Source organism: Cylas formicarius, unplaced genomic scaffold (genome assembly GCF_029955315.1).
Source record: "Cylas formicarius isolate icCylForm1 unplaced genomic scaffold, icCylForm1.1 PGA_scaffold_7__23_contigs__length_41026272, whole genome shotgun sequence".
Taxonomy (NCBI): Eukaryota; Metazoa; Arthropoda; class Insecta; order Coleoptera; family Brentidae; genus Cylas; species Cylas formicarius.
The window spans coordinates 13,374,890-13,398,718 of record NW_026844352.1 but is presented as its reverse complement, the minus strand read 5'-3'; the positions used below and the strand labels follow the sequence as shown (position 1 = coordinate 13,398,718).

Genomic DNA, 23,829 nt, shown 5'->3' with positions numbered 1-23,829 from the left:
AAATATCCACTTATATAGTTCATCAGGTAGACGCAAATGGGTCACTTTAAAACGCCAACACTCGTTCTGTACAAAACATTTTTATAATCAAATGCATCTTTTAGTATACACAGAAAGAATGTGTTAAGATGTGAATCTTTTTTTTTTGCACCCTTGAATTTATTTACGCCAATTATTATTAAATCTCCTCCATCAAACTCTATTTTCTTATAACACATGAAAAATAAATTATAAAGTTTTCTCCTTGTTTCCGAATTTTTTCTTCGAACATTTCAGTTATTGCGTGCATTCAATAATATCATCTTTCGTAGAATTTCCGACCTAAGTGATAGTTGCTGATCACTAGTTAACCGTTGCTGATTTTTAGAAAAACCATATTTTTTACTCATTTGTAATGCTGTTACAGGTGTTTTATTTATTGCTAATTGCGTAATTATTCCTTACACCTTGATGTTATCTGGAAGAAATTCAGTCCTAAATTGAAAAATATACTAGACAATATCTAGAAATTCTAAAATTTAAATTTCGATTATAAACGAAAAAATTCTAATACCCTAAGCGCGATTTAGTAACAACCGCGTACAAGAGAAATGCAGTTTATATTTTGTTGTTTTACCATACTACTCCGGTTGAAAGGAATTTTGTCGAAAAACCCTCAAATGCCATATGTGTTCCAGAAGACCGGCGCTTAATTGAAGAAGTAACACTTAAAATCACCGACCCAGATAAAGATTTTATCAATTTTAAAAGTGAGCTGATAACAATACGTTTACAGTAATAAATAATCTAAAAATAAAAATGTGTTATTGTTAATTTACCTTATAATAATTTCGAACAAACATTTACAATAATTATAATATTTTTCGTGAAAAATCAACCAGTTTTAATACGAGCGTTATATTCCTTAACGTTATAGCTTATAAATTAAAAAAATTTAAAGCCCATGGATACCCATAATATGAATCCTACATTGTGTTGTGTTCTTGGTACGATAGATTCAATGTGAGACTCAAAAGCCACTTCGAAGTCTAAGATAATGCCCTTACCGTGCTCACATCTTTTATGGGAACACTATTAATAGGCAAAATTTTTACATTTCAAATTCCTCGCCAGTCTTTTGATGATCTTATATTATTATTATTTAATTATAGCATATACTAAATAGGTGGGGACCCGAACGGGAGTATTTTCGAATTCCTGAGATGACGTCAGTCAGATTTGGTTTGAACCGGTTAATGTTTTCTGCTTCTTCCTTTAATATGTAAATGCAAGGAAGCATGCAGGATCCCATTAAAATCGAAGTTCTCTATTTTTATAGCACCATCTTACACTAGCATTGTAGAGATCGAGGTAAACTATGTATATCTCAACGCTTTGCTTTGCTATTCCTCCTCCTCCTCCTCCTATGTGCTCTAGCAAGGTTGGCGACCAATATGGTAAAGTCGTCCCTATTGTGGGCTTCATGAAGTAGTGTGTTACTATTGGTGTGTGTCCAGTCTCTGATGTTCCTGAGCCACGATTTCTTCTTTCTGCGTATACTTCTCTTATGTGGGATTTAATAATCGTTCGCATATGTGGCTTTTGTACGAGCATTTTTAAAACTTTCCTTGTGTATATATATGTGACTCTTGTAATAATATCGGCAGGATTTCTGAAACTCTTCTTCTACTCTAATCGATGTTCATAATTTGCTCTTTTTACATTACACCATAAGATTATTTTGATGTTTTGCATCATTTTTCATTCGACAATATGAGACTTCAATTTCAAATCTATTTTCTTCTGGAGACTCAACTTGTACTTCTAGCCGATGATCTGATTTTAAATATTTGACGTTTTCACAATAAAATATTATTTTTATCAAATAAACAATAATATTATTTTAGCGGTCCACTTCAAACCCGTTGCGCTGTTTTCTTCTTTTGTTTTAAGTACTTGGTAAACAAACACTCTCAAAAAATTGAGTATAAAAAGGCGGTGAAAAATCAGTTGAGGACAGTGAAGTTCCGAATAACCAAAACCATTATGGCGTTCAAGTTACTAGCTCTAACGATTTGTTTCGCAATTTTACGCGCTGAAAGTTCGCCAACACCAGACGCATCGTGTACCATCAACTCTGTTAACGATGTAGACAGTGTTGTATCGAGCTGTACGTCGATTACTGTGGGTTCTTTTACTGTACCAGCTGGTACGACAGTTATCATGAATTTGAAGCAAGGTTCCACGGTATCATTTACTGGCACGGTTGATTTCGCTTATAAAGAATCGTCGGGCTATCTCCTTGAGATCATTGGAAACTCAGTCACTGTCGAGGGCACAGGAAGTAAGTTATTACATTAATAGTATAAATGTATATTGTGATGCAAAACAGCAACAATTTTTGTTTTACTTTCTGAGATTTGCAAGTAAACCTTAACAAATCTTTCTAGGTCACTTGTTCCACGGACATGGTGAGCAGTACTGGGACGGTAAGGGTGGAGCGGGCACCAAGAAACCAGTATTCATGTACCTAAAGGGTACCGGATCAACTTTCAAGAATTTCAAAATCAAGAACTGTCCGTTGAGATGCGTCGCTATCGATGGATCGAACAACATAGTTGTGAGCGGCTTTATCATCGACAATGCCGAGGGCGCTCCGGTGAGTTTGATTCAATTTTTACATTGATTTTAATTTTCTCTTAACTTCCACCGAAGAAGCCAAATCTTAGCTGTAGTTTGGCGTATCTGAATAATTTAAACATGCTGCTATATAGAAAACGTAATCTCAAATTTTAAAATAGCAAAGAACTAGTGATATTCAATATATATTCAATTGGTATTCCGATTGATAATTAAACTTATAATTCGTAATCATTGTTAAAGGGTACCGCAAAGAGTGGAAAGGAAGGTCACAACACCGACGGATTTGACATCGCCAAATCGACGTACGTTACTGTCAAAGACGCCACTATAACGAACCAGGACGATTGCGTAGCTATCAATAACGCGCAACATGTTACCATTGACAATTTCCACTGCATAGGAAGTCACGGGTTCGACATAGCAGCTGGAATGTCATCCGATTACAATCAAAATATCGTTCAGGACGTTACTTTCTCCAATTCCATTTTAGACGGAGGAATGTACGGATTACACATTTTAGCAGTCAATGATGGAGGCCAAGGCAAAATAGATGACATTAAATACAACAATATTAAAATAAACGGTAAGATTGATTATAATTCTACCTAATTGGCATTCTAGAAAATTGTATCAACACTTTTCAATGTCTCGAACATGCATTGTTTTTGCGATCTTTAAGATTTGATGACTCTTTTTACGTTGCGAACTCCTTCAACATTAATTTTGTTACATAACGTACTGTTCTAATTATATTTTGCTTATTCTTGATCAAGGGCCGTCCGATTACGGTGTGATGATCCAACAAGATTTCTCTAACGCAAAGCAGGGATCTACGGGAAATCCCACAGGAAATGTGCCGATAAGCAATGTCGATATTAAAGGCGTCACCGGAACAATGAACGGACAATACTCGTCGGCTGTAACCATCAGATGTGCGGCGTGTTCGAACATCGTCTTTGAATCTGGTTTTTCGATTACCGGTGCCAAAGCCAAGGACGAATGCAAGAACTTCCAACCTACTGGTTATACGTGTAAAACATAATACTGAGCAATATTAAATACACCTTTTTTAATATATTAACTCTTATTTTTACACCTTGCCAATGCGGAACTTAAAATTATACGTTTTAAGATCTCTGCCTACTTCAATTATCTTTCAACTAACCGAAAATCAAGATATTGTGCCTTATATAACTTTCTGCGTAGAATTCAATGCCGTTTTCGGAATAAGGGTACGGGGTGAAGTTACGGGACATTACTTTATTTGTTTAATGAAGAAGTCTCTACATTTTTACTTTGCTTGTTCAAAATACTTTTTTTAACAATAAGGGGCGAATCATCACAGGAACAGCTAGAACTGTTTGCCATTTTCATTCTTTACTTGTATTCGGACAACTTCTTAATGAGTGGCGTTATGAAGTAGGGTAATTACCTCAAAAAAGTCGAATTGAATAAATCAGGGGGTCCGGGAGGCGAAGTCTGTGCTTTCGACCCCAGCGTTGAGGAAAGTTTTCTTATGTTTTCTTCTTTTCGTCGTGTTGGTAACATATTTTATTAAAATGCGCAAAAGGAACATCGTCTAAGAATTTTAACAATATATCTTGTAGTATATCAAGATAACGATCCCTAGTGATACTTCCTTTAAACTAGGGGATGTATCAAATGTTGATTTTCACAAAGTCTAGTATTACGCCTAATAAATACTTCAGCACTGTATATATGATATACGAGGGGTTAAAAAAATACGCGCCAATTTCATAGAGGTGATTCCTCAAACCATTTTATGAAAAAAAATCCCGTAGGATTTCTGGATTTCTGGAGAAAGTACAAATTGGCAACAAGAAATGCAATGTGATTTGTGCACTATGGCGCACCAGCGTGCTTTAGTCAGAATGCTCGTGAGTGTTTGACACTAATCCTAGTGATAAGATGGACTGACCGAGGTGGACCTCATTTATGACCTGCACAATCCCCGGATATAAACTCTCTGGAACTTTTCCTGTGGGTTCACCTTGGTTTACTTTACTCCTGTGGAAATGTAGAGAACTCAAGAAATCGAATTATTGCTGGAACTCAATTAGAAATGCCTCTGGTATTTTTCACAGAGTTCGACAGTCCATGAGAAGCAGATTGGATTCCTGCATCCCGCCTCGAGATGGTCACTTTCGATCAGTTCTTGTATGCTTTTTGTACTATAACTATTAAGGTATTTTTCGTCAAATTATTCGCAAATATTATTGGTATATTAAAAAATAGTTTTTTGATGACTGAGCATGCAATAAAATAATTTCAACTTTTAATTTCTAAAATGAAGCAAGATATGAGAAAAAATCAAGAGACGGAAAAGTAGTAGTTTTAGTCGCTCTCAGGGAAGTTTCGAAATTAAATTAAAATTGACCCCCTCAAAGGCCCCTGTTTAATTTTAATTTAGTTGAGGCGAAATCAGCATCTTATTACTAGAAACAACGCTGCTAAATTTCATTACAAATCCGTAAGAAGATAACGGAATTAATTTAAGGAAAAACATTATTTTAAGAAAATCTTTAACACCCTGGTTATTAAAAGCAATGTGGCAACTTTTTTCATAAAATGATCTGAGGAATCATCCTCTTAAATATTGCCGCGTCTTTTCTAAACACTCTATATTAGCAGTATTAACGTTTTGTAAAACCAATTGAAGAACCGGATCGTATCCAGGATGTAAGTTTCGCACAACGCTTTTCATAGTTTTTATAGTTTCCTTCCTTTTATCTCTATTTTTCTACAAGAAGTTTCAAGCGTTACATCAACACTAGCCAACAAGTTATTTTCTGTAAATTTTCGAATACTTGGCCGCCTTTGTTCGGGATATCTGTGTTAAAGAAACTGTGGAGACTATTAAAAGACAGAACATACCCGTTGAAACAAAGCTCATAAGCGGCATTTATATATTCATAACACTCTATAAAACACACCCATCATATCATACTGTTCATAGTTTTCAAATATATGATTTGCAGCCATCATAAGACTAAAAATTAGAAAAGTAATTTGCCCAGATAGCTGACAAGGTTTTTTTTTATATCAAAGCCAATCATGGCCTCATTTATTGAAAAATTTACATACGACTATATATTTTTGAAAAGCTGGAAATAAAGTACAATATCATTATATATCAGTATTTATTGTCAAATATTACGTCCACTGTTTGAACACCCAAAGAAAAAAAATGTTCTTAGCTACCAGGGTCGTAATATACCCACCACTACAATTATCTTGGAGGAGACGTCTTAGTGCTAAATAATATTATCTAAAAACTGCGAATAAGTAAAAAAAATCCATTTCGAGAAGATTAATGTAACCATTGCAACATTTCAATTGAAATGGACAGAGCATTCTACAGATTCCCGATATACGTCAATCATCATTCGTCAGTTATGAAAATTTCATTTCGGGTTATATTTGTAATACTTGGGTCAGAAAGAACCACATGTTTATGATTTGGATCTACTACTGAATCCATTAACCAAAAAGAAATTTAAAATTAAGTTATCCAAAATTTTTCTCCCAGAGCGACACTTTAGGCACGAACGGGGAGAACAGAACCATCAGAACTGACAAACATCAAAATTTGCAATCACGAAAAGGAAATTATTCAATGATAATAGGAATTATTTAAAAAAAATGATGATCGGAGATTCGTCAGGAAAACAGCATTCGAAATTCATTCAAAAATAATCACGCATTTAATTCAATAAATGTCTAATCAGATGTGACGTAAAATACTGAAAACTTGCACTCTAAAATGCGCATTACGCAATCGTTATCCCATATACCAGGAGGCCATCACCTCATTTTATTCACGTTAAACAAACACGACACCTTTTTCTTCTTACGTTGACCTGTCTGTCTGTGTTGAGCTGCTCTAAATAGGTCTTCTAAGTTTTATACGTCTAATCCTATACGCGCCCTCCACGTTGGTAAGGCGGTGTTTAGATATTTAGGCCCCCTGTTAATAAGTCTTATTTACTGTTATGGTGTTCATCATGACAAGAACGTGCTCGTTGAAAGCACCATAATAGCTGCACTCGAATGTTCAAACTTGTTTTTAATTGAAACTTTTAACGTCCAAGTCTCACCACGATAAAGTATTAGCGACCAAACATAGCATTTGGGCACTCTTTTTCGAAGGCTTCCAAAATCTAAATGCTTTGCGAGACAACGCGATGCGTCTGATATTGTCTTAATCAGCTGCCCAAGTATTTAAATTTCTCTATTAAGAGGTCTACTGTCTAGTAATAGTTGCGCTTGTCCCACATCTATTGACATTACGATGAGAAGTGTCTGTATATCTGCTAAGTGCTCAGCCAATGTGGCATTGTAGTCGGTATACCTTATGTTATTATGCTTCTCTTATTTACACCCTCGTTTCTACCCACACTGCTTCTTTGAAAATTTCCTCAACCATGTAACACGCCAAACTTAATGGGCGGTTTGATGGTAGCCAGCTGATTACATTAAATATACTTATGATAAATCATATTCGCTTGATCAGAAACCTTTTCAAAGTCTATGAATATGAAGCAAATAAATACGTTTTTCGTGAACTCACATGTCTTGTGAATAAGAAGTCGAATCTTGTCACCCACACAACAATATGTATTGTTTTATATTGTATTATTTGAAGTAGTAACATGAGAGTGTGGCTTATTAGGCTAATGAATCTAAAATCATCGGATATATTTTCTTGAGCAAGGTAAAAAGTGTACCAGTATAATATATCTGGTTGAAGAATTTCGTTAGGAGAATTGTACAATAATTTTAGAAGTTCGCTTGGAATTTACTCGTGAATGCCTTATTCGATTTCGCCAGTTTTCTCACCCTTTGGACTTCTGATCTAAGCATTGAGACATTATTACTATCTTCCTCATGACTGTGTTTAACTTCATCTTTTCCCTTTATTGCAGCGATCTTTGTTGCTTGTCAGGAAATTTTCGTGTTCATCTTTCAGTGATCCATTATATCTGGGTTGTGGAGGTTCATGATTCCTCTGCAACTGTTCAATCTTTTCACCGGATTGCTTCAACCAATGTTCTTCAGCTTGTTTATTTGTCTTCTAATTTCCTTGCTTATCTCTGAGTATTGACAATTATTTTTGTTCTAGTACTAACGTCATTCCATCACGTTTAAGACTATTTTTTGTTTTCCTCGCTGTAGTACTTTTGAGTAATTCTAAGGTGTGTTCAAGAAGCGGTGTCTTGTGATTAACTAGTTCAGGTGCGTACTGCTATTTTCAAAGGCTATTTCATGAATATTGTGTAGTTGCTGATTTACTTTCATTATCAGCTCTTTTCTTAATTGTGTGATAGACAACAATATGCGGTTTTCAATGGTTTCATTTTGGTTTAGTTTATGACTTTGGTTTATGCCTGCACCGGGATAAAATTATAATAGTAATGTTTTGATTCTTTGTGATTTTTAATGTGTCATCTATTTATTGGCAGAGTTCTTCCACTTTATTCTCATTAGCATCAGTCTGTCAGATATCGCATCCTGCGGTCTTAAGGAGAATATTCTTTTAACAATATTAAAATGTTCAATCCTGCAAAAATTGATTTAAATCATACTAACATTCGCGTATCCTAGCTGCAGATAAACATTCGTTATAACCTAGCTGATGGATCTTCTAATAAACATCTACTTGAACTATATGAAAAGTACCAATCACTGTTTACTTACAACGTGTATATGTGACAAAATATTCGCAAAAAGAATACGTGATGCTGATGGTTATCATGGAAAAATATGTTTATATTAAAGGTCTATTAAATTTTACCACTTTTAAACTTCTTTGTGGTTAGTTTTACAACGGACGCATAAGAGGAAGTACTATTAGTAATTGCATTAATCATTATTAATCAATATTTCTGGCACCTTCTGGAAGATTTGTCAAAGATAGAATCTTTATTGTTATATACAGTACCGTTTTATTTTAAAACGATACCATAAAGCAGAAAAAGTTTTAAAAAGGATAATGTCAATTTTTGAAAAACTACAATATTTTCCTTATTATGAGGATACGGTGACACTAAAAATGGCGTAAAAAAAAATAGGACTACTATGATGCATTCATGTTTTTCCTATGGGCGCCATATTGATTTCTACATTTTCAAAATCCTCTTTAAAACAACAGAACAAACACCGTACGCTCACAACGTCTTTTTAAAGGTTCATAAGATCTTCTTTACGTTTCTTTGTACAAGGTTTAAATATCACTAAGACTTAAAGTTATAATTGAAAAAATATGGTCCAATATTGTCTAACTAAAATCAAACGTTTAACCCCCACCCCTCTTCATCACAATTAGCAAATCGGCACTCATTCGATCAAAGGACTTTTAAGAAAAAGTTTGGTATCTGGTATCTTGTAATGCCATTCTTCTGATAGTATCGCCATCCTGAAGTTCCTGGCAAAGCTGTTCACTATAAGGATGATTTATGACTCTTTAAAATACTATTCGCTGTTGACGGAGCAACGCCTGTTTTCTCTTCAATCTAAAAGATGTAAGAGATGTCTCAACCATGCTTTGCAATAACCAATTTTCTTTATTTTCATTTGAAGGTTTGTTGTTTTATATCATAGAAAATCTACCAATGTAATAAAACATTTAACAGTTGATGTTTTGGTTTTAGCTGTTTTCATGGCATGAAAAACTTCAAATTTTAAGATTCTGAGCATTTGCCTGTCGTCCTCAAACAATTCTTCCAAGTAACTCTTCCATATTTCAAGGATTTCTTCACCAGTAATTGGTTTTCCCATCTATCTGCTAGCATATTAGTGGTCCTCTGATTATACAGTCTAGCGACCTCCCTTACTTTGTTTTACATGTTGAATGCATCATGTTTCCTTTCGAGCTTCTCCATTTCCAGGCATCTGTCGGTCGTCCACTTATCCTTAGCCGCTCGAAACTTTTATTTTATTTTTCTTTGCTTTCTTCTGTATTCCACTGTTTTTGCCTTTATATTGCATTCTCTGTTCCATGAGGTCCGATACTTCCTCCTCCATCCATTGTTTTATGTCTTAATTGTAACTTAATGTTTTTCAAGTATTCTGGTCATTTGCTCAAAGAATGATTTTCATGTTTCCTCTACGCTTCCGGCTGTTCCCAGGCCTTTCATGTAGCAGTACCTCATTTTCAAATCAACTCTATGACAATATCGTGCTGATGTTTGCTATGCTGACGGAGTTCCTAAATCTTTTGTTGGTAAGGATATAGTCCACTTGATTTCTCACTATCTGTGATTTTCCAGTATATAACCTGCGTTGAAAATAACCTGTCACCTCGTTCGTAGCTTTCCCCCATGCCATGCTATTCGATAAGATCTAATCTTCGGCCTTTACCAATTTTGGCCTGGCCTTAAAATCACCAATTATGTACTTGATTTCATTGGATTATAAAATTTTCAATGTTATGCTGTTATGTTGTTTATACATTTCCACTTCGTTCCCGTACTTCTTTTCTGCATATTTTGCAACAGGTTGATATTAAATAAGGCACATCGTAGTTCACTTATCCTTATGATGATAACAATATACTGGGAAATTATGTAATAGCGTGTGCTTGAAGGTGGTAAACACTGATTCAGTAGAAATACTAAAAGGATGTCGAACTTCCATTGTCTTTATTTTTAACTTACACAACGTTTCGGACAGTTGTATCACTACCCGTTATCAAGTGTAAAGACAATGGAAGTTCGACATCCTTTTAGTATTTCTATGTAATAGCGTGTTTCGAATTCAACCGACTCTGACATGAGGTTCGACGCTGTTTGCAGCTGCACACTCTGAGACAGATGCTGCATACCTATTGGTCTGAGGGAGGTACCATTTGGTGTAGGAAAACGTGGAGTCATGTTGCAATCATAGAATCAAAACAGGGTTTGTTGCTATCTTAACCTTAAAGACCCATTCAGTTATTTAAATAAAGCTTACAGATGTTTTCTTACAATCATCAATCTTACAATCTTACAAATATCAATCTTCTAACTTAGCTGGATCTCTGACTAATACGCAAAACTTTACGTGCAATTTTCTACCAGCGCGTTGCATCTATTAGCCCTAGATGGCGCCGCCTGCATTAAACAAAATATAATATTTAATTATTTTGCTGCATATTCTTCTGAATACGTTTTATAAACCAACGAGAAATTTTGTAATTTTTTTGTTTTTTAATTGGTTAGTTTTGGTTAGTTAGCTGTCAAAAATAACAGATGGCGATATCCACTTTCTGCAGTAAAATAAAACAAAAAGCATAAATTTTCACTTTTTTTAATGAAACCGCATGGTTTTCTCAAAAACTAAACTAAGTAATGGGAATGGATTTTATTGTCTTTATTATGTCGGTCATGTTTTTCTTGGTATAGAATTTTTTTGTACAATACGTTATATCTTTCTCGGTGTTTCTCAGTAGGTAAGTCTGCTATTGAAGAGTTTATAAATTCCCTGCAAACTATTTCATAGAAGCAAATAATCGTGAAATGGTAGTAGGCGATAGAAAAGGACTTCTTTTGAGTGCGTGGCAATTTTTTCCCGTAATATTCATTATTAAGTAAAATGCGGGTCACGAGTTCTTGTAATCGTTAACTAAATCTTTAGAAACCGAAATAACTGAGAATTTCTTATTATTTTTAGATTCCTTCGAAATTCGTTGGATATATATAGTATAAAACCGTTCGGTTTTATTAAGCTGACGTTTCATTAGCCCAAAGTCAGGATCGCAAGGCATATAGGCATGTCCTCTGATAGGAAAGTATGTCTGTATTTATTTGAATCTTTTCAGCTCAACCAAGCTGATTAAAAAGCGAATCATTGTGTTGTTTTTGTTTTGCCCACAACAATTATCGCAAAAAATATCACACCTTTTATACTTCTTATTCCCCTTCTGATCTTTGCAATGCTTAAGAAAGGAACAAAAGTCATTGGCAACTTTACCCGCCTCTTCTAAGGTATACGTAGCAAGTTATATTTTTGGATTTTAAATCTTGAATTCCAAAAGGTACGGTGAGCTGGCGAAAATAATATGAATCCTGGAATTTTGGGTAAGCAAACATTTACTATATAATCAATGCAAAATCCAATTTTTTTTAAACTAATTTTCCATTGCATGAAATTTCTTGCGGCTGCTACCCTCCTGGCATTTTCATTCAGAGTTTCACCTTTAATTTTTGCATTGAGCTCCTCACAAATACTACACGTATCCTTGGCCGACCTGCCAAATTTTAAATCATAGTTTTCTTTAAAATAAAGGTTTATAAGAAATTTTATTATCCAGATGTTTTTGTTGAAACATTTACAAAAATTTACAACAAAAAATTTACAACGCAGAAAACGAATTTTGTGTAGTGCGATGCTTTTACAAGGTAAGACTCAATGTGGTTACGAGTACTAAGAATGACACGTGCTTGTATTGCATTTATTGTTTTTTTGTCTCTAGAACTGTTATGATTTTTTTAAGAGAGATACACTACGTTCGCAACATTTCTTAGATATACCGTAAATGGACAACAAGGCCGTAAACGGCATTTGACTAACGAGTTTTTAATCAAGGGGCAAAAAGTTTACCGAACGTGTTGCACACTATACTTCTTCTACGACCGTTAGTTTTTGGGTACATTTTCGCAAAATAACACCAATGCATTCACTGACATGACCGTCAGAATTGACAAACGTCAAAATTCGAAGCTTGCGGTAAAATCGCGGAAATGTCCGAAGTGACTCTCATTCTTTTGAAACTAAACTGACATGGTAAAGTGACGCTTCCCGCACGCTAGATCAGTGTGTAATTAGATATTTTACACACGGGAGTAGAAACACGAATTTCTCGACTCGTGTAGTGCGATGCTTTTACAGGGTAGGGCTCAATGTGTTTACTTACTTACTTAGTACTAAGAATGTGCTTTTATTTCATGTTTTTGTCACGCATATCTCTCGAAATTTTGGGACTTTTTCAAGAGAGATACACTACCTTCGCAACGTTTCTTAGATATACCGTAAACGGACAAAAAGGCCCTTTTGCATGACTGCATACTACTGTTTCTGTGTGTATTTCTACCAACCAATACAAGTGCAAATCTTGTTGGTACTTAGTTTCAAAATTAAAAAATGATTGACGTATGCCCTGTTTTTCATCTGCACTCAAACCACTTAAATATTTCTTGTAGCAATTAATAGGATAACAATAAATTTACCACTGACGACCACAAAATAAAAATATTTGTAAGTTACCACTCAATCACCAGCAACCATTTTTGCATCTGTCGACCTTTTTTCTTTTTTTTTTTTGTTGGTACTTCGCTTTCTGAACTCGAACTCTTTTTAACCTCTTTACTATAAAGCAATAGAAATGAGACTAAACCAAGCACGTGTTGTTTTACAATTACAATTACAAATTAAAATGTAGTATTATAACAACTCTACATTTTGACCTACGAAGTGGCCGAATGTAATGTGATTAGGCGACTCAATTAAATTTCAAAGTCATCTACCGGACATGTCTCCTTTTTGCAGTAAGCGGAAATAGCAAACGCGGTCGAGCAATGTGTCTCGTTTCTGCAGCAAACGATGTGTTTACCCTTTTACAATCGAAAAATATGTAAAAAAAAGAAAATGTCCTGTTTCTGCAGATCCTAGCGTTTCGGAATCCTTTTGGGAATTTGTTTGAATTTGTTTCCACCAATTATTAGTAAATCTCCTCCTATATTTTGTCCTCTTTTTTAATAATACCATTTTTTTGTAGTGATGGTTGCTAGTTCGCGGTTTATGATTTGACGAAAAACATAATTTTCTTTTTAATCTTTTTTCTTTAAATCTGTTATTGTTTAATTGTGTTTAATTATTCCTTTCAAAATTGTAATACCCGAAGGGTCATACTACTCCATTTCGAAAAAATATTGTGAAAAAGCGCTCAAGTGCACACATGTTTAAGCCTTATTGACGAAATAACACTTAAAATCGCCGACCCAGATGAAGATTTTATAAATTTTAAAAGTAAGCTGATAAAAATATGTTATTTAATTTAGTGATTTATTAATTTAGAACAAACATTAACACCGCAAAATAAGAAAACCATTGGAAACAGTCGTAGAAGATTAAACAATATTAGGGAGTAGAAAAAATATAATATATAATATTTCTTCATCTTAGGATTAGACACGAAGATAATACAGAAAAAGTATGATCTTCCACGTTAGCTCGACCTGTAACCGACGTGTAAATTTCCACTAGCATGTTCCATCTACGACCCCCTAAATAGCGCCGCCTGCGATAAACAAACCATTCCCACTAACAATCGATGGTTTTTTAACTTTAAGAAAGTTGACAATTCCTAGTTTTTCTAACTCCGTTTGGAAATTTTCCAGGTTTTCTTATAATTACTAAGGTTGCAGAAATTAACTGTCAAATAAATCATGACTTCAATGTATTTAGATCTTTTTTCTAATCCATAATCTTAAATATCCACTTATATACTTCATCAGGTAGATGCTAATGGGTCACTTTAAGACGCGAACGTTTTTATTGTCACGTGTTTTGTTGGCTGGCTTTATCAAACTTGTTGTATAATAACACTCGTTCTGTACAAAACATTTTTATAATCAAATGCATCTTTTAGTATACACAGAAAGAATGTGTTAAGATGTGAATCATCTTTTTGCACCCTTGATTTATTTACGCCAATTATTATTAAATCTCCTCCATCACAGTCTATTTTCTTATAACACATGAAAAATAAATTATAAAGTTTTCTTGTTGTTTCCGAATTTCTTCTTCGAGCATTTCAGTTATTGCGTGGATTCAATAGTATCATGTTTCCTAGATTTTCCGACATAAGTGATGGTTGCTGATCACTAATTAACCGTTGCTGATTTGAAGAAAAACTTAATTTTTTACTCATTCGTAATGCTGTTACAGGTGTTTTATTTATTGTTTAATAGCGTATAATTATTCCTTACACCTTGAGTTGACTTGACTTGAATGTATTCCACAATAGTTTAAGTCTGATAAATTCTAAAATGTAGATTTCGATTATGACGAAAAAATTCTAATACCTAAGCGCCATTTAGTAACAACTGCGTACAATAGAAATTTAGTTTATATTTTGTTTACGTTTTACCGTACTACTCCGGTTGAAAGGAATTTTGTCGAAAAGCCCTCAAATGCCATATGTGTTCCAGAAGACCGGCGCTTAATTGAAGAAGTAACACTTAAAATCACCGACCCAGATAAAGATTTTATCAATTTTAAAAGTGAGCTGATAACAATACGTTTACAGTAATAAATAATCTAAAAATAAAAATGTGTTATTGTTAATTTACCTTATAATAATTTCGAACAAACATTTACAATAATTATAATATTTTTCGTGAAAAATCAACCAGTTTTAATACGAGCGTTATATTCCTTAACGTTATAGCTTGTAAATTAAAAAAATTTAAAGCCCATGGATACCCATAATATGAATCCTACATTGTGTTGTGTTCTTGGTACGATAGATTCAATGTGAGACTCAAAAGCCACTTCGAAGTCTAAGATAATGCCCTTACCGTGCTCACATCTTTTATGGGAACACTATTAATAGGCAAAATTTTTACATTTCAAATTCCTCGCCAGTCTTTTGATGATCTTATATTATTATTATTTAATTATAGCATATACTAAATAGGTGGGGACCCGAACGGGAGTATTTTCGAATTCCTGAGATGACGTCAGTCAGATTTGGTTTGAACCGGTTAATGTTTTCTGCTTCTTCCTTTAATATGTAAATGCAAGGAAGCATGCAGGATCCCATTAAAATCGAAGTTCTCTATTTTTATAGCACCATCTTACACTAGCATTGTAGAGATCGAGGTAAACTATGTATATCTCAACGCTTTGCTTTGCTATTCCTCCTCCTCCTCCTCCTATGTGCTCTAGCAAGGTTGGCGACCAATATGGTAAAGTCGTCCCTATTGTGGGCTTCATGAAGTAGTGGCACCATTATTCATAGGCAAAATTTTTACATTTCGAATTTCTCGCCAGTCTTTTGATGATCTTATATTATTATTATTTAATTATAGCGTACACCAAATAGGTGGGGACCCGAACGGAAGCATTTTCGAATTCCTAAGATGACGTCACTCAGGTTTGGTTTGAACAATTTTTTCGGTTTATTATTTTAATATGTAAATCTGCCAAAGAAGCATACAGGATCCCATGAAAATCAAAGTTCTATATTTTTATAGCACCATCTTACACAAGCATTGGAGAAATCGAGGTAGACAACGTACATCTTTACTTTCCTTTTCGTCCTCCTTCTCCTATGTACTCTCGCAAGGTTGGCGATCAATATGATAAAGTCTTCCCTATTGTAGGCTCGATGAAGTAGTGTGTTACTACTGGTGTGTGTCCAGTCTCTGATCCTTTTCTGATGTGAGATTAAATAATCGTTCGCATATGGTGGCTTTAGTACGAGCATTGTTAAAACTTTAGTTGTGTGAGTGACTTTTGTAATAACATTGACAGGATTTCTGAAACTTTGAAGGGGAGTATCATAATTTGCTCTTTTTACATTACATCGTAAGATTATTTTGATGTTTTGCATCATTTTTCAGGTCATTATCGACAACTTGTACTTCTCGCCGATGATCTGATTTTAAATATTTGACGTCTTCACAATAAAATATTAATTTTATCAAATAAACAATAATTTCATTTAGCGGTTCACTTCAAACCCTTGCTGTTTTCTTCTTTTGTTTTAAGTACTTGGTAAACAAACACTCTGAAAAAATTGAGTATAAAAAGGCGGTGAAAAATCAGTTGAGGACAGTGAAGTTCCAAATAACCAAAACTATTATGGCGTTCAAGTTACTAGCTCTAACGATTTGTTTCGCAATTTTACGCGCTGAAAGTTCGCCAACACCAGACGCATCGTGTACCATCAACTCTGTTGTATCGAGCTGTACGTCGATTACTGTGGGTTCTTTTACTGTACCAGCTGGTACGACAGTTATCATGAATTTGAAGCAAGGTTCCACGGTATCATTTACTGGCACGGTTGATTTCGCTTATAAAGAATGGTCGGGCTATCTCCTTGAGATCATTGGAAACTCAGTCACTGTCGAGGGCACAGGAAGTAAGTTATTAAATTAGTAGTATAAATGTATATTGTGATGCAAAACAGCACCAATTTTTGTTTTACTTTCTGAGATTTGCAAGTAAACCTTAACAAATCTTTCTAGGTCACTTGTTCCACGGACATGGTGAGCAGTACTGGGACGGTAAGGGTGGAGCGGGCACCAAGAAACCAGTATTCATGTACCTAAAGGGTACCGGATCAACTTTCAAGAATTTCAAAATCAAGAACTGCCCGTTGAGATGCGTTGCTATCGATGGATCGAACAACATAGTTGTGAGCGGCTTTATCATCGACAATGCCGAGGGCGCTCCGGTGAGTTTGATTCAATTTTTACATTGATTTTAATTTTCTCTTAACTTCCACCGAAGAAGCCAAATCTTAGCTGTAGTTTGGCGTATCTGAATAATTTAAACATGCTGTGCTATATAGAAAACGTAATCTCAAATTTTAAAATAGCAAAGAACTAGTGATATTCAATATATATTCAATTGGTATTCCGATTGATAATTAAACTTATAATTCGTAATCATTGTTAAAGGGTACCGCAAAAAGTGGAAAGGAAGGTCACAACACCGACGGATTTGACATCGCCAAATCGACGTACGTTACTGTCAAAGACGCCACTGTAACGAACCAGGACGATTGCGTAGCTATCAATAACGCGCACATGTTACCATTGACAATTTCCACTGCATAGGAAGTCACGGGTTCGACATAGCAGCTGGACTGTCATCCGATTACAATCAAAATATCGTTCAGGACGTTACTTTCTCCAATTCCATTTTAGACAGAGGAATGTACGGATTACACATTTTAGCAGTCAATGATGGAGGCCAAGGCAAAATAGATGACATTAAATACAACAATATTAAAATAAACGGTAAGATTGATTATAATTCTACCTAATTGACATTCCAGAAAATTCTATCAACGCTTTTCAATGTCTCGAACATGCATTGTTTTTGCGAACTTTAAGATTTGATGACTCTTTTTACGTTGCTGACTCCTTCAACATTAATTTTGTTACATAACATACTGTTCTAATTACATTTTGCTTATTCTTGATCCAGGGCCGTCCGATTACGGTGTGATGATCCAACAAGATTTCTCCAACGCAAAGCAGGGATCTACTGGAAATCCCACAGGAAATGTGCCGATCAGCAATGTCGATATTAAAGGCGTCACCGGAACAATGAACGGACAATACTCGTCGGCTGTAACCATCAGGTGTGCGGCGTGTTCGAACATTGTTTTTGAATCAGGTTTTTCGATTACCGGTGCCAAAGCCAAGGACGAATGCAAGAACTTCCAACCTACTGGTTATACGTGTAAAACATAATATTGAGCAATATTGAATACACCTTTTTTAATATATTAACTCTTGTTTTTACACCTTACCAGTGCGGAACTTAAAATGATACATTTTAAGACCTCGCCGTCCTTCAATTATCTTTCAGCTAACCGAAAATCAAGATACTATGCCTCATATAACTTTCTGCGTAGAATTCAATGCCTTATTCGGAATAAGGGTACGGGGTCAGGTCCTGAAGTTACGGAACATTACATTATTTTTTTTAATGAAGAACTCTACATTTTTGCTTGTTTTCAATCACATTGTTTTAACCTCTTTGAAATTAATTTGTTTAAAATATATTTTTTTAACAATAAGCGACGATTCATCAAAAGAACCGCTAGAACTGTTTTCCATTTTCATTCATTACTTGTATTCGGACAACTTCTTGACGAGTGGCGTTATATAGATCTTCAAGCGTAATTAGGTCGAGCCCGAAAATTTCTTTCACTCTACACCAAAAAAATTAGTCCAATATGAATAAATCAGGTTGTCCAGGAGACCAAGTCTGTGCTGGTAATAGATTTCATTAAAATGCACAAAAGGAACATCGTCTAAAAATTGTAGCAATATGTCTTGCAGTATATCAAGATAACGATTCCTTTAAACTTGCATTAAACCCGAATCTCCCTTGATGCCCTCGGTGGTCTATCAAATGATGTCGATTTTCACAAAATCGAGTATTACGCCTAATAAATACTTCCGCACTAATTATATATGATGTACGAGGTGTTTAAAAAATACGCTTCAATATTTAGAGGTGATTCATAAGATCATTTTATAAAAAAAATTCCCGTAGGATTTCTGGATTTCTATTGGCAACAAGAAATGAAATGTAATTTATACACTATAGCGAACCAGCACGTTTTAGTCAAATTGCTCGTGAGTGCTTGACACTAGGATACAGATAAAAATGGACTTACCGAGGTGGATCTCAGTTATGATCTGCACAATCCCCGGATATAAAACCTCTGGAATTTTTCCTGTGGGTTCACCTTGGTTTACATTACTCCTGTGGAAATGTAGAGGACTCAAGAAATCGAATTATTGCTGGAACTCAATTAGAAACGCCTCTGGTATTTTTGACAGAGTTCGACAGTCCATGAGAAGCAGATTGGATTCCTGCGTCCGGCCTCGATATGATCACTTTTAACAGTTTTGTAAGCTTTTATTATGATAAATATTAAGGTATTTTTCGTCAAATTATTCACAAATATTATTGGAATATTGAAAAATAGTTTTTTCATGAATGGGCATGCAATAAAGTAATTTTAATTTTTAATTTCTAAAACGAAGCAAGATATGAAAAAAAAAATCAAGAGACAGAAAAGTAGTAGTTTTAGTCAGGGAAGTTTCGAAATAAAATTAAAATTGACTCCCCCCGCCCCCTAATGCCACTGTTTAATTTTAATTTAGTTGAGGCGAAATCAGCATCTTATTACTAGAAACAACGCTGCCAAATTTCAAACAAATACGTAAGAAGATATCTGAATTAATTTACGGAAAAATATTATTTTCAAAAAATCTTTAACACCCTGGCACTTAAAAGCAATATGTGGGAACTTTTTTCATAAAATGATCGGAGGAAACATCCTCTTAAATATTGCCGCGTCTTTTTTAAACACTTTCTATTAGCATATTAACGTTTTGTAAAAACCATTGAAAAACCGGATCGTATCCAGGATGTAAGTTTCGCACAACGCTGACTTCGTAGGGTTTATATTTATAGTTTCTTAAAATCTTTTATCTCTATTTTTCTACAAAAGTTTCAAGTGTTACATCAAAACTAGCCAAACAGTTGGTCAACCTCGTTATTTTCTGTGTACTTTCGAATACAAGCATATTTGGCAGCCTTTTTTCCCGGATATTTGTGGTAAAGAAACTGTGGAGATTCTTTAGTCACGGCACGAACGGGGAGGATAGAACCATCAGAACTCACAAACATCAAAATGCGTGAAAGTTGCAACATTAAACTGGTTCATTTGCAATAGCGAAAAGGAAATTATTCAATGTTAATAGTACAACAAAAAGAATTATTAAAAAAAAAAGATGATCCGATATTCGTCTGGAAAACAGCATTCAAACTTCATTCAAAAACAATCACGCATTTAATTCAATAAATCTAATTACCTAATCAGATATGACGTAAAATACTCAAAACTTGCACTCTAAAAACCGCATCACGCAATCGTTATCGCATATACCAGGAAGCATTCACCTCATTTTATTGACGTTAGACAAACACGACGATTCTACAGCAGTATACTTCACGCCTTCTTCTTTTTACGTTGACCTGTCTGTCTTCAGACGTTGGGGATCATCATGGCGAAGATTTTTTGAGCTGCTCTAAATAGGTCTTCTACAGGTTTTATACGACTAATCATATACGCGCCCTCCCCGTTGTCCTGGGTGGTAAAAGTAGGTAAGGCGGTGTTTAGGTATTTAGGTCCATTGGCAATAAGTCTTATTTACTGTTACGGTGTTCATCATGGCAAGAACGTTTCAAACTTGTTTTTAATTGAATCTTTTAAGGTCCGAGTCTTACCACGATAAAGCACCGCCGACCAAACATAGCATTTAGGCACTCTTTTTCGAAGTTCCTGTATATCTGCTATGTGCTCAGCCAATGTGTCAGTGTAGTCGGTATACCTCATGTTTTCTTATTTACACCCTCATTTCTATCTGATTCTTTGAAAATTTCCTCAGAATAACAGTTGAAATATGTTGGTGACAGAACGCAACCCTGTAGAGATGTGCTTGATTATAAACCTTTTCAGAGTCTAAGAATATGAGGCAAATAAATTCCTTTTTCGTGAACTCACATGTCTTGTGAATAAAAAGTCAAATCTTGTCACCCACACAACAATATGTATTGTTTTATATTGTATTATTTGAAGTAGTGGCTTATTAGGCTAATGAATCTAAAATCCTGGGATCTATTTTCCTGAGCAAGGTAAAAAGTGTACAGGTATAATATATCTGGCTGAAGAATTTCGTCAGGGGAATTATACAATAGTTTTAGAAGTTCGTATTCAATTCCGCCTGTTTTCTCACCCTTTCGACTTCTGATCTAAGAATTGAGACTTTATTACTATCTTCTATATGACTGTGTTTGTCAGGAAATTTTCGTATTCATCTTTCAATGATCTAACATATCTGGATTGTAGAGGTTCATCAACTGTTCAATCTCATCACCGGATTGATTCAACCAAAGTTCTTCAGCTTGTCATCTAATTTCCTTGAGTATTTAAAATTATTTTTGTTCTAGTACTAACGGCATTCATGCATCATGTTTAAGATTATTTTTTGTTTAACTCGCCGTTGTACTTTTGAGTAATTCTAGGGTGTGTTCAAGAAGCGATGTCTTGGTGATGAACTAGTTTTTGTGCGTAGTGTTATTTTCAGAAGCTATTCCACAAATATTGTGTAGTTGCTGATTTTCTTTCGTTGTCAGCTCTTTTCTTTTTTCTGCGTTTGATAGACACCAATATGCGGCTTTTCAATGGTTTAATTTGGTTTAGTTTATGACTTTAGTTTATGTTTGCACCGGGATAAATTTTGACATTTATAACATTCTTGCTGAATCGCTCCGCATGCCGTCCACCTCTGTCATTCCTCATGTACATATCAAACTTTCTTGTTTCATCTATTTATTGGCGGAGTTCTTCCACTTTATTCTCATTATAGTCTGCTGTAAAGGCGTACGCTTGAATGATATTAATATTGATAAGTTTAGCATGAAGCTGTCAGCTATCGCCTCCTGCGGTCTTAAGGAGATTTGCTCACAATGTAGCAAAAATTTACTTAACTCATACAAATATTCATGATCTACTTGAAATATATGAAAAGTATCAATCACTGTTTACTTACAACTTGAAGTGGTACGTGACAACATATTCGTACACCTAGCCCAAATAAAAATACGCAATGCTGATTGTTATCATGGAAAAACATGTTTATATTAAAGTTTTATTAAATTTTGCCATTTTTAAACTTCTTTGTGGTTAGTTTTACGGATGCATAAGAGGAAGTACTATTAGCAATTGCAGGAATCATTAAAAAAAACGATATGCGATTTTTCTGGGACCTTCTGGATCTATCCTTGAAAAATCTTCCAGAAGGTCCCAGAAAAATTGCATATCGCTTTTTTTTAATGATTCCTGCAATTGCTAATAGTACTTCCTCTTATGCGTCCGTTGTAAAACTAACCACAAAGAAGTTTAAAAGTGGCAAAATAATTTAATAAAACTTTAATATAAACATGTTTTTCTATGATAACCGTATATGATATTGGTATCTCTATATAGATAACGCAAGCTTTCATTTATAACGTATACAGCACCATATGTATATGTTTTATTTTAAATCGATACCATAACCTAGATAAAGTTTTAAAAAGGATAATGTCAATTTTTGAAAAACCAAAAAAAGCTGAAATTTTGAAATTATCAGAATATTAGTAAAAGGATACAGCGATGCCAAAAATGGCGTCAAAAAATAGGCCTACTACGTTGCATGCAGCAGAAGTCAACTTTCATTTTACTCATGGGCTCCATATTGACTCCTAAATTTTCAAAATCCTCTTTAAAAATGTTTTTCAACCGTGTGTAATGTTTCGTGAAAATAGGTCCGGAAAAATAATACAAATATGATTTCAGAATAGTACACCTTGATATTGCTATTAATTTTTAAAACACATTTAAACAAGAAGTGAACAACAAAGGAGTCAATAAAATTGAAAAGAGAAAAGAAGAAAATCGAAAATCGAAAAAACAAATCAGTATAATTTTCATACATACCTTTACTTCTTTAAAGCACAAAAAACGAAGAAAATACACAGAATGTTACAATAAAATTAGAGTAAGTGTTCAAATAATGCGCTGTTTGTTCCTCAAAAAATATGGTCCAAAATAAAAAACCAAACGTTTAATCCCTACCCTTCTTGATGCCTAATTGCACGAGCTAGCCGTGGATTTATATCTGCCCAATGTTCTTACGAATAAAGAGTCCACAATTAGTAAATCGGCACTCATTCGACCAAAGGACTTTTAAGAAAAAGTTTGGTATCTCGTTATGCCATTCTTCTAACAATATCGCCATCCTAAAGTCCCTGGCAAAGCCGTTCACTATAAGGATGATATCTATGACGCTGTAAAATACTATTTGCTGTTCTTCAATCTGACGTAAAGCTCTAAGAGATGTCTCAACCACGCTTTGCAAGACTCAATATTTTTTTAGTTTCATCTGAAGGTTTGTTCCTTAGTAAAAGTCCCATTTTAATAAAACATTTTAAAACTAATAATTTATTAACTTCACACAACTGACACTGACTGTTGACAATAATTACGAATTACCTGGGATAGCCTGGCATCGTCAACTTGATATAAAGTATCCGCAGCGATATCAAAGCCTACTATCCTGCAATTTTTTTTTTGTTATTTTTCCGTATTTATCTTGACCAAAAATAAATGTATTCCACGTTGTTGAAAAGCATTTTTAAAAAGGATTTTGAAAATATATAAATTCAATATGGCTCCCATAAGTAAAACAGAATTTGACTTCGGTCGTACGCAATATTGGCCTAATTTTTTGACGCCATTTTTATCATAGTCGTATCATTTTACTGATATCTTGAAAATTTTAATATTTCTTATTCTATAATAAGGAAAATATTGTCGTTTTTCAAAAATTCACATTTTCCTTTTTC

At 34.4% G+C, this 23,829-nt stretch overlaps 3 protein-coding genes across 3 annotated transcripts; all 3 read left to right on the top strand.

Moving 5' to 3' along the window:
- Positions 1 to 2,015: 2,015 nt before the first annotated feature.
- LOC132705225 (polygalacturonase-like) lies at positions 2,016 to 3,681 on the top strand. Its single transcript, XM_060675694.1, has 4 exons — positions 2,016 to 2,323; positions 2,430 to 2,638; positions 2,863 to 3,205; positions 3,396 to 3,681. Exons 1-4 carry the CDS (start codon positions 2,026 to 2,028, stop codon positions 3,662 to 3,664), a joined length of 1,119 nt encoding a protein of 372 aa, XP_060531677.1. The 5' UTR covers positions 2,016 to 2,025; the 3' UTR covers positions 3,665 to 3,681.
- A 12,862-nt stretch (positions 3,682 to 16,543) lies between these two features.
- On the top strand, positions 16,544 to 17,468 carry LOC132704504 (polygalacturonase-like). The gene is made up of 3 exons (XM_060674525.1): positions 16,544 to 16,768; positions 16,875 to 17,083; positions 17,310 to 17,468. The coding sequence occupies exons 1-3, from the start codon at positions 16,648 to 16,650 to the stop codon at positions 17,466 to 17,468; spliced, it is 489 nt and encodes a 162-aa protein (XP_060530508.1). The 5' UTR covers positions 16,544 to 16,647.
- Positions 17,469 to 17,480: 12 nt separating this feature from the next.
- Positions 17,481 to 18,127, top strand: LOC132705594 (uncharacterized). Its single transcript, XM_060676272.1, has 2 exons — positions 17,481 to 17,651; positions 17,842 to 18,127. The coding sequence occupies exons 1-2, from the start codon at positions 17,567 to 17,569 to the stop codon at positions 18,108 to 18,110; spliced, it is 354 nt and encodes a 117-aa protein (XP_060532255.1). The 5' UTR covers positions 17,481 to 17,566; the 3' UTR covers positions 18,111 to 18,127.
- The last annotated feature ends 5,702 nt before the right edge of the window (positions 18,128 to 23,829 follow it).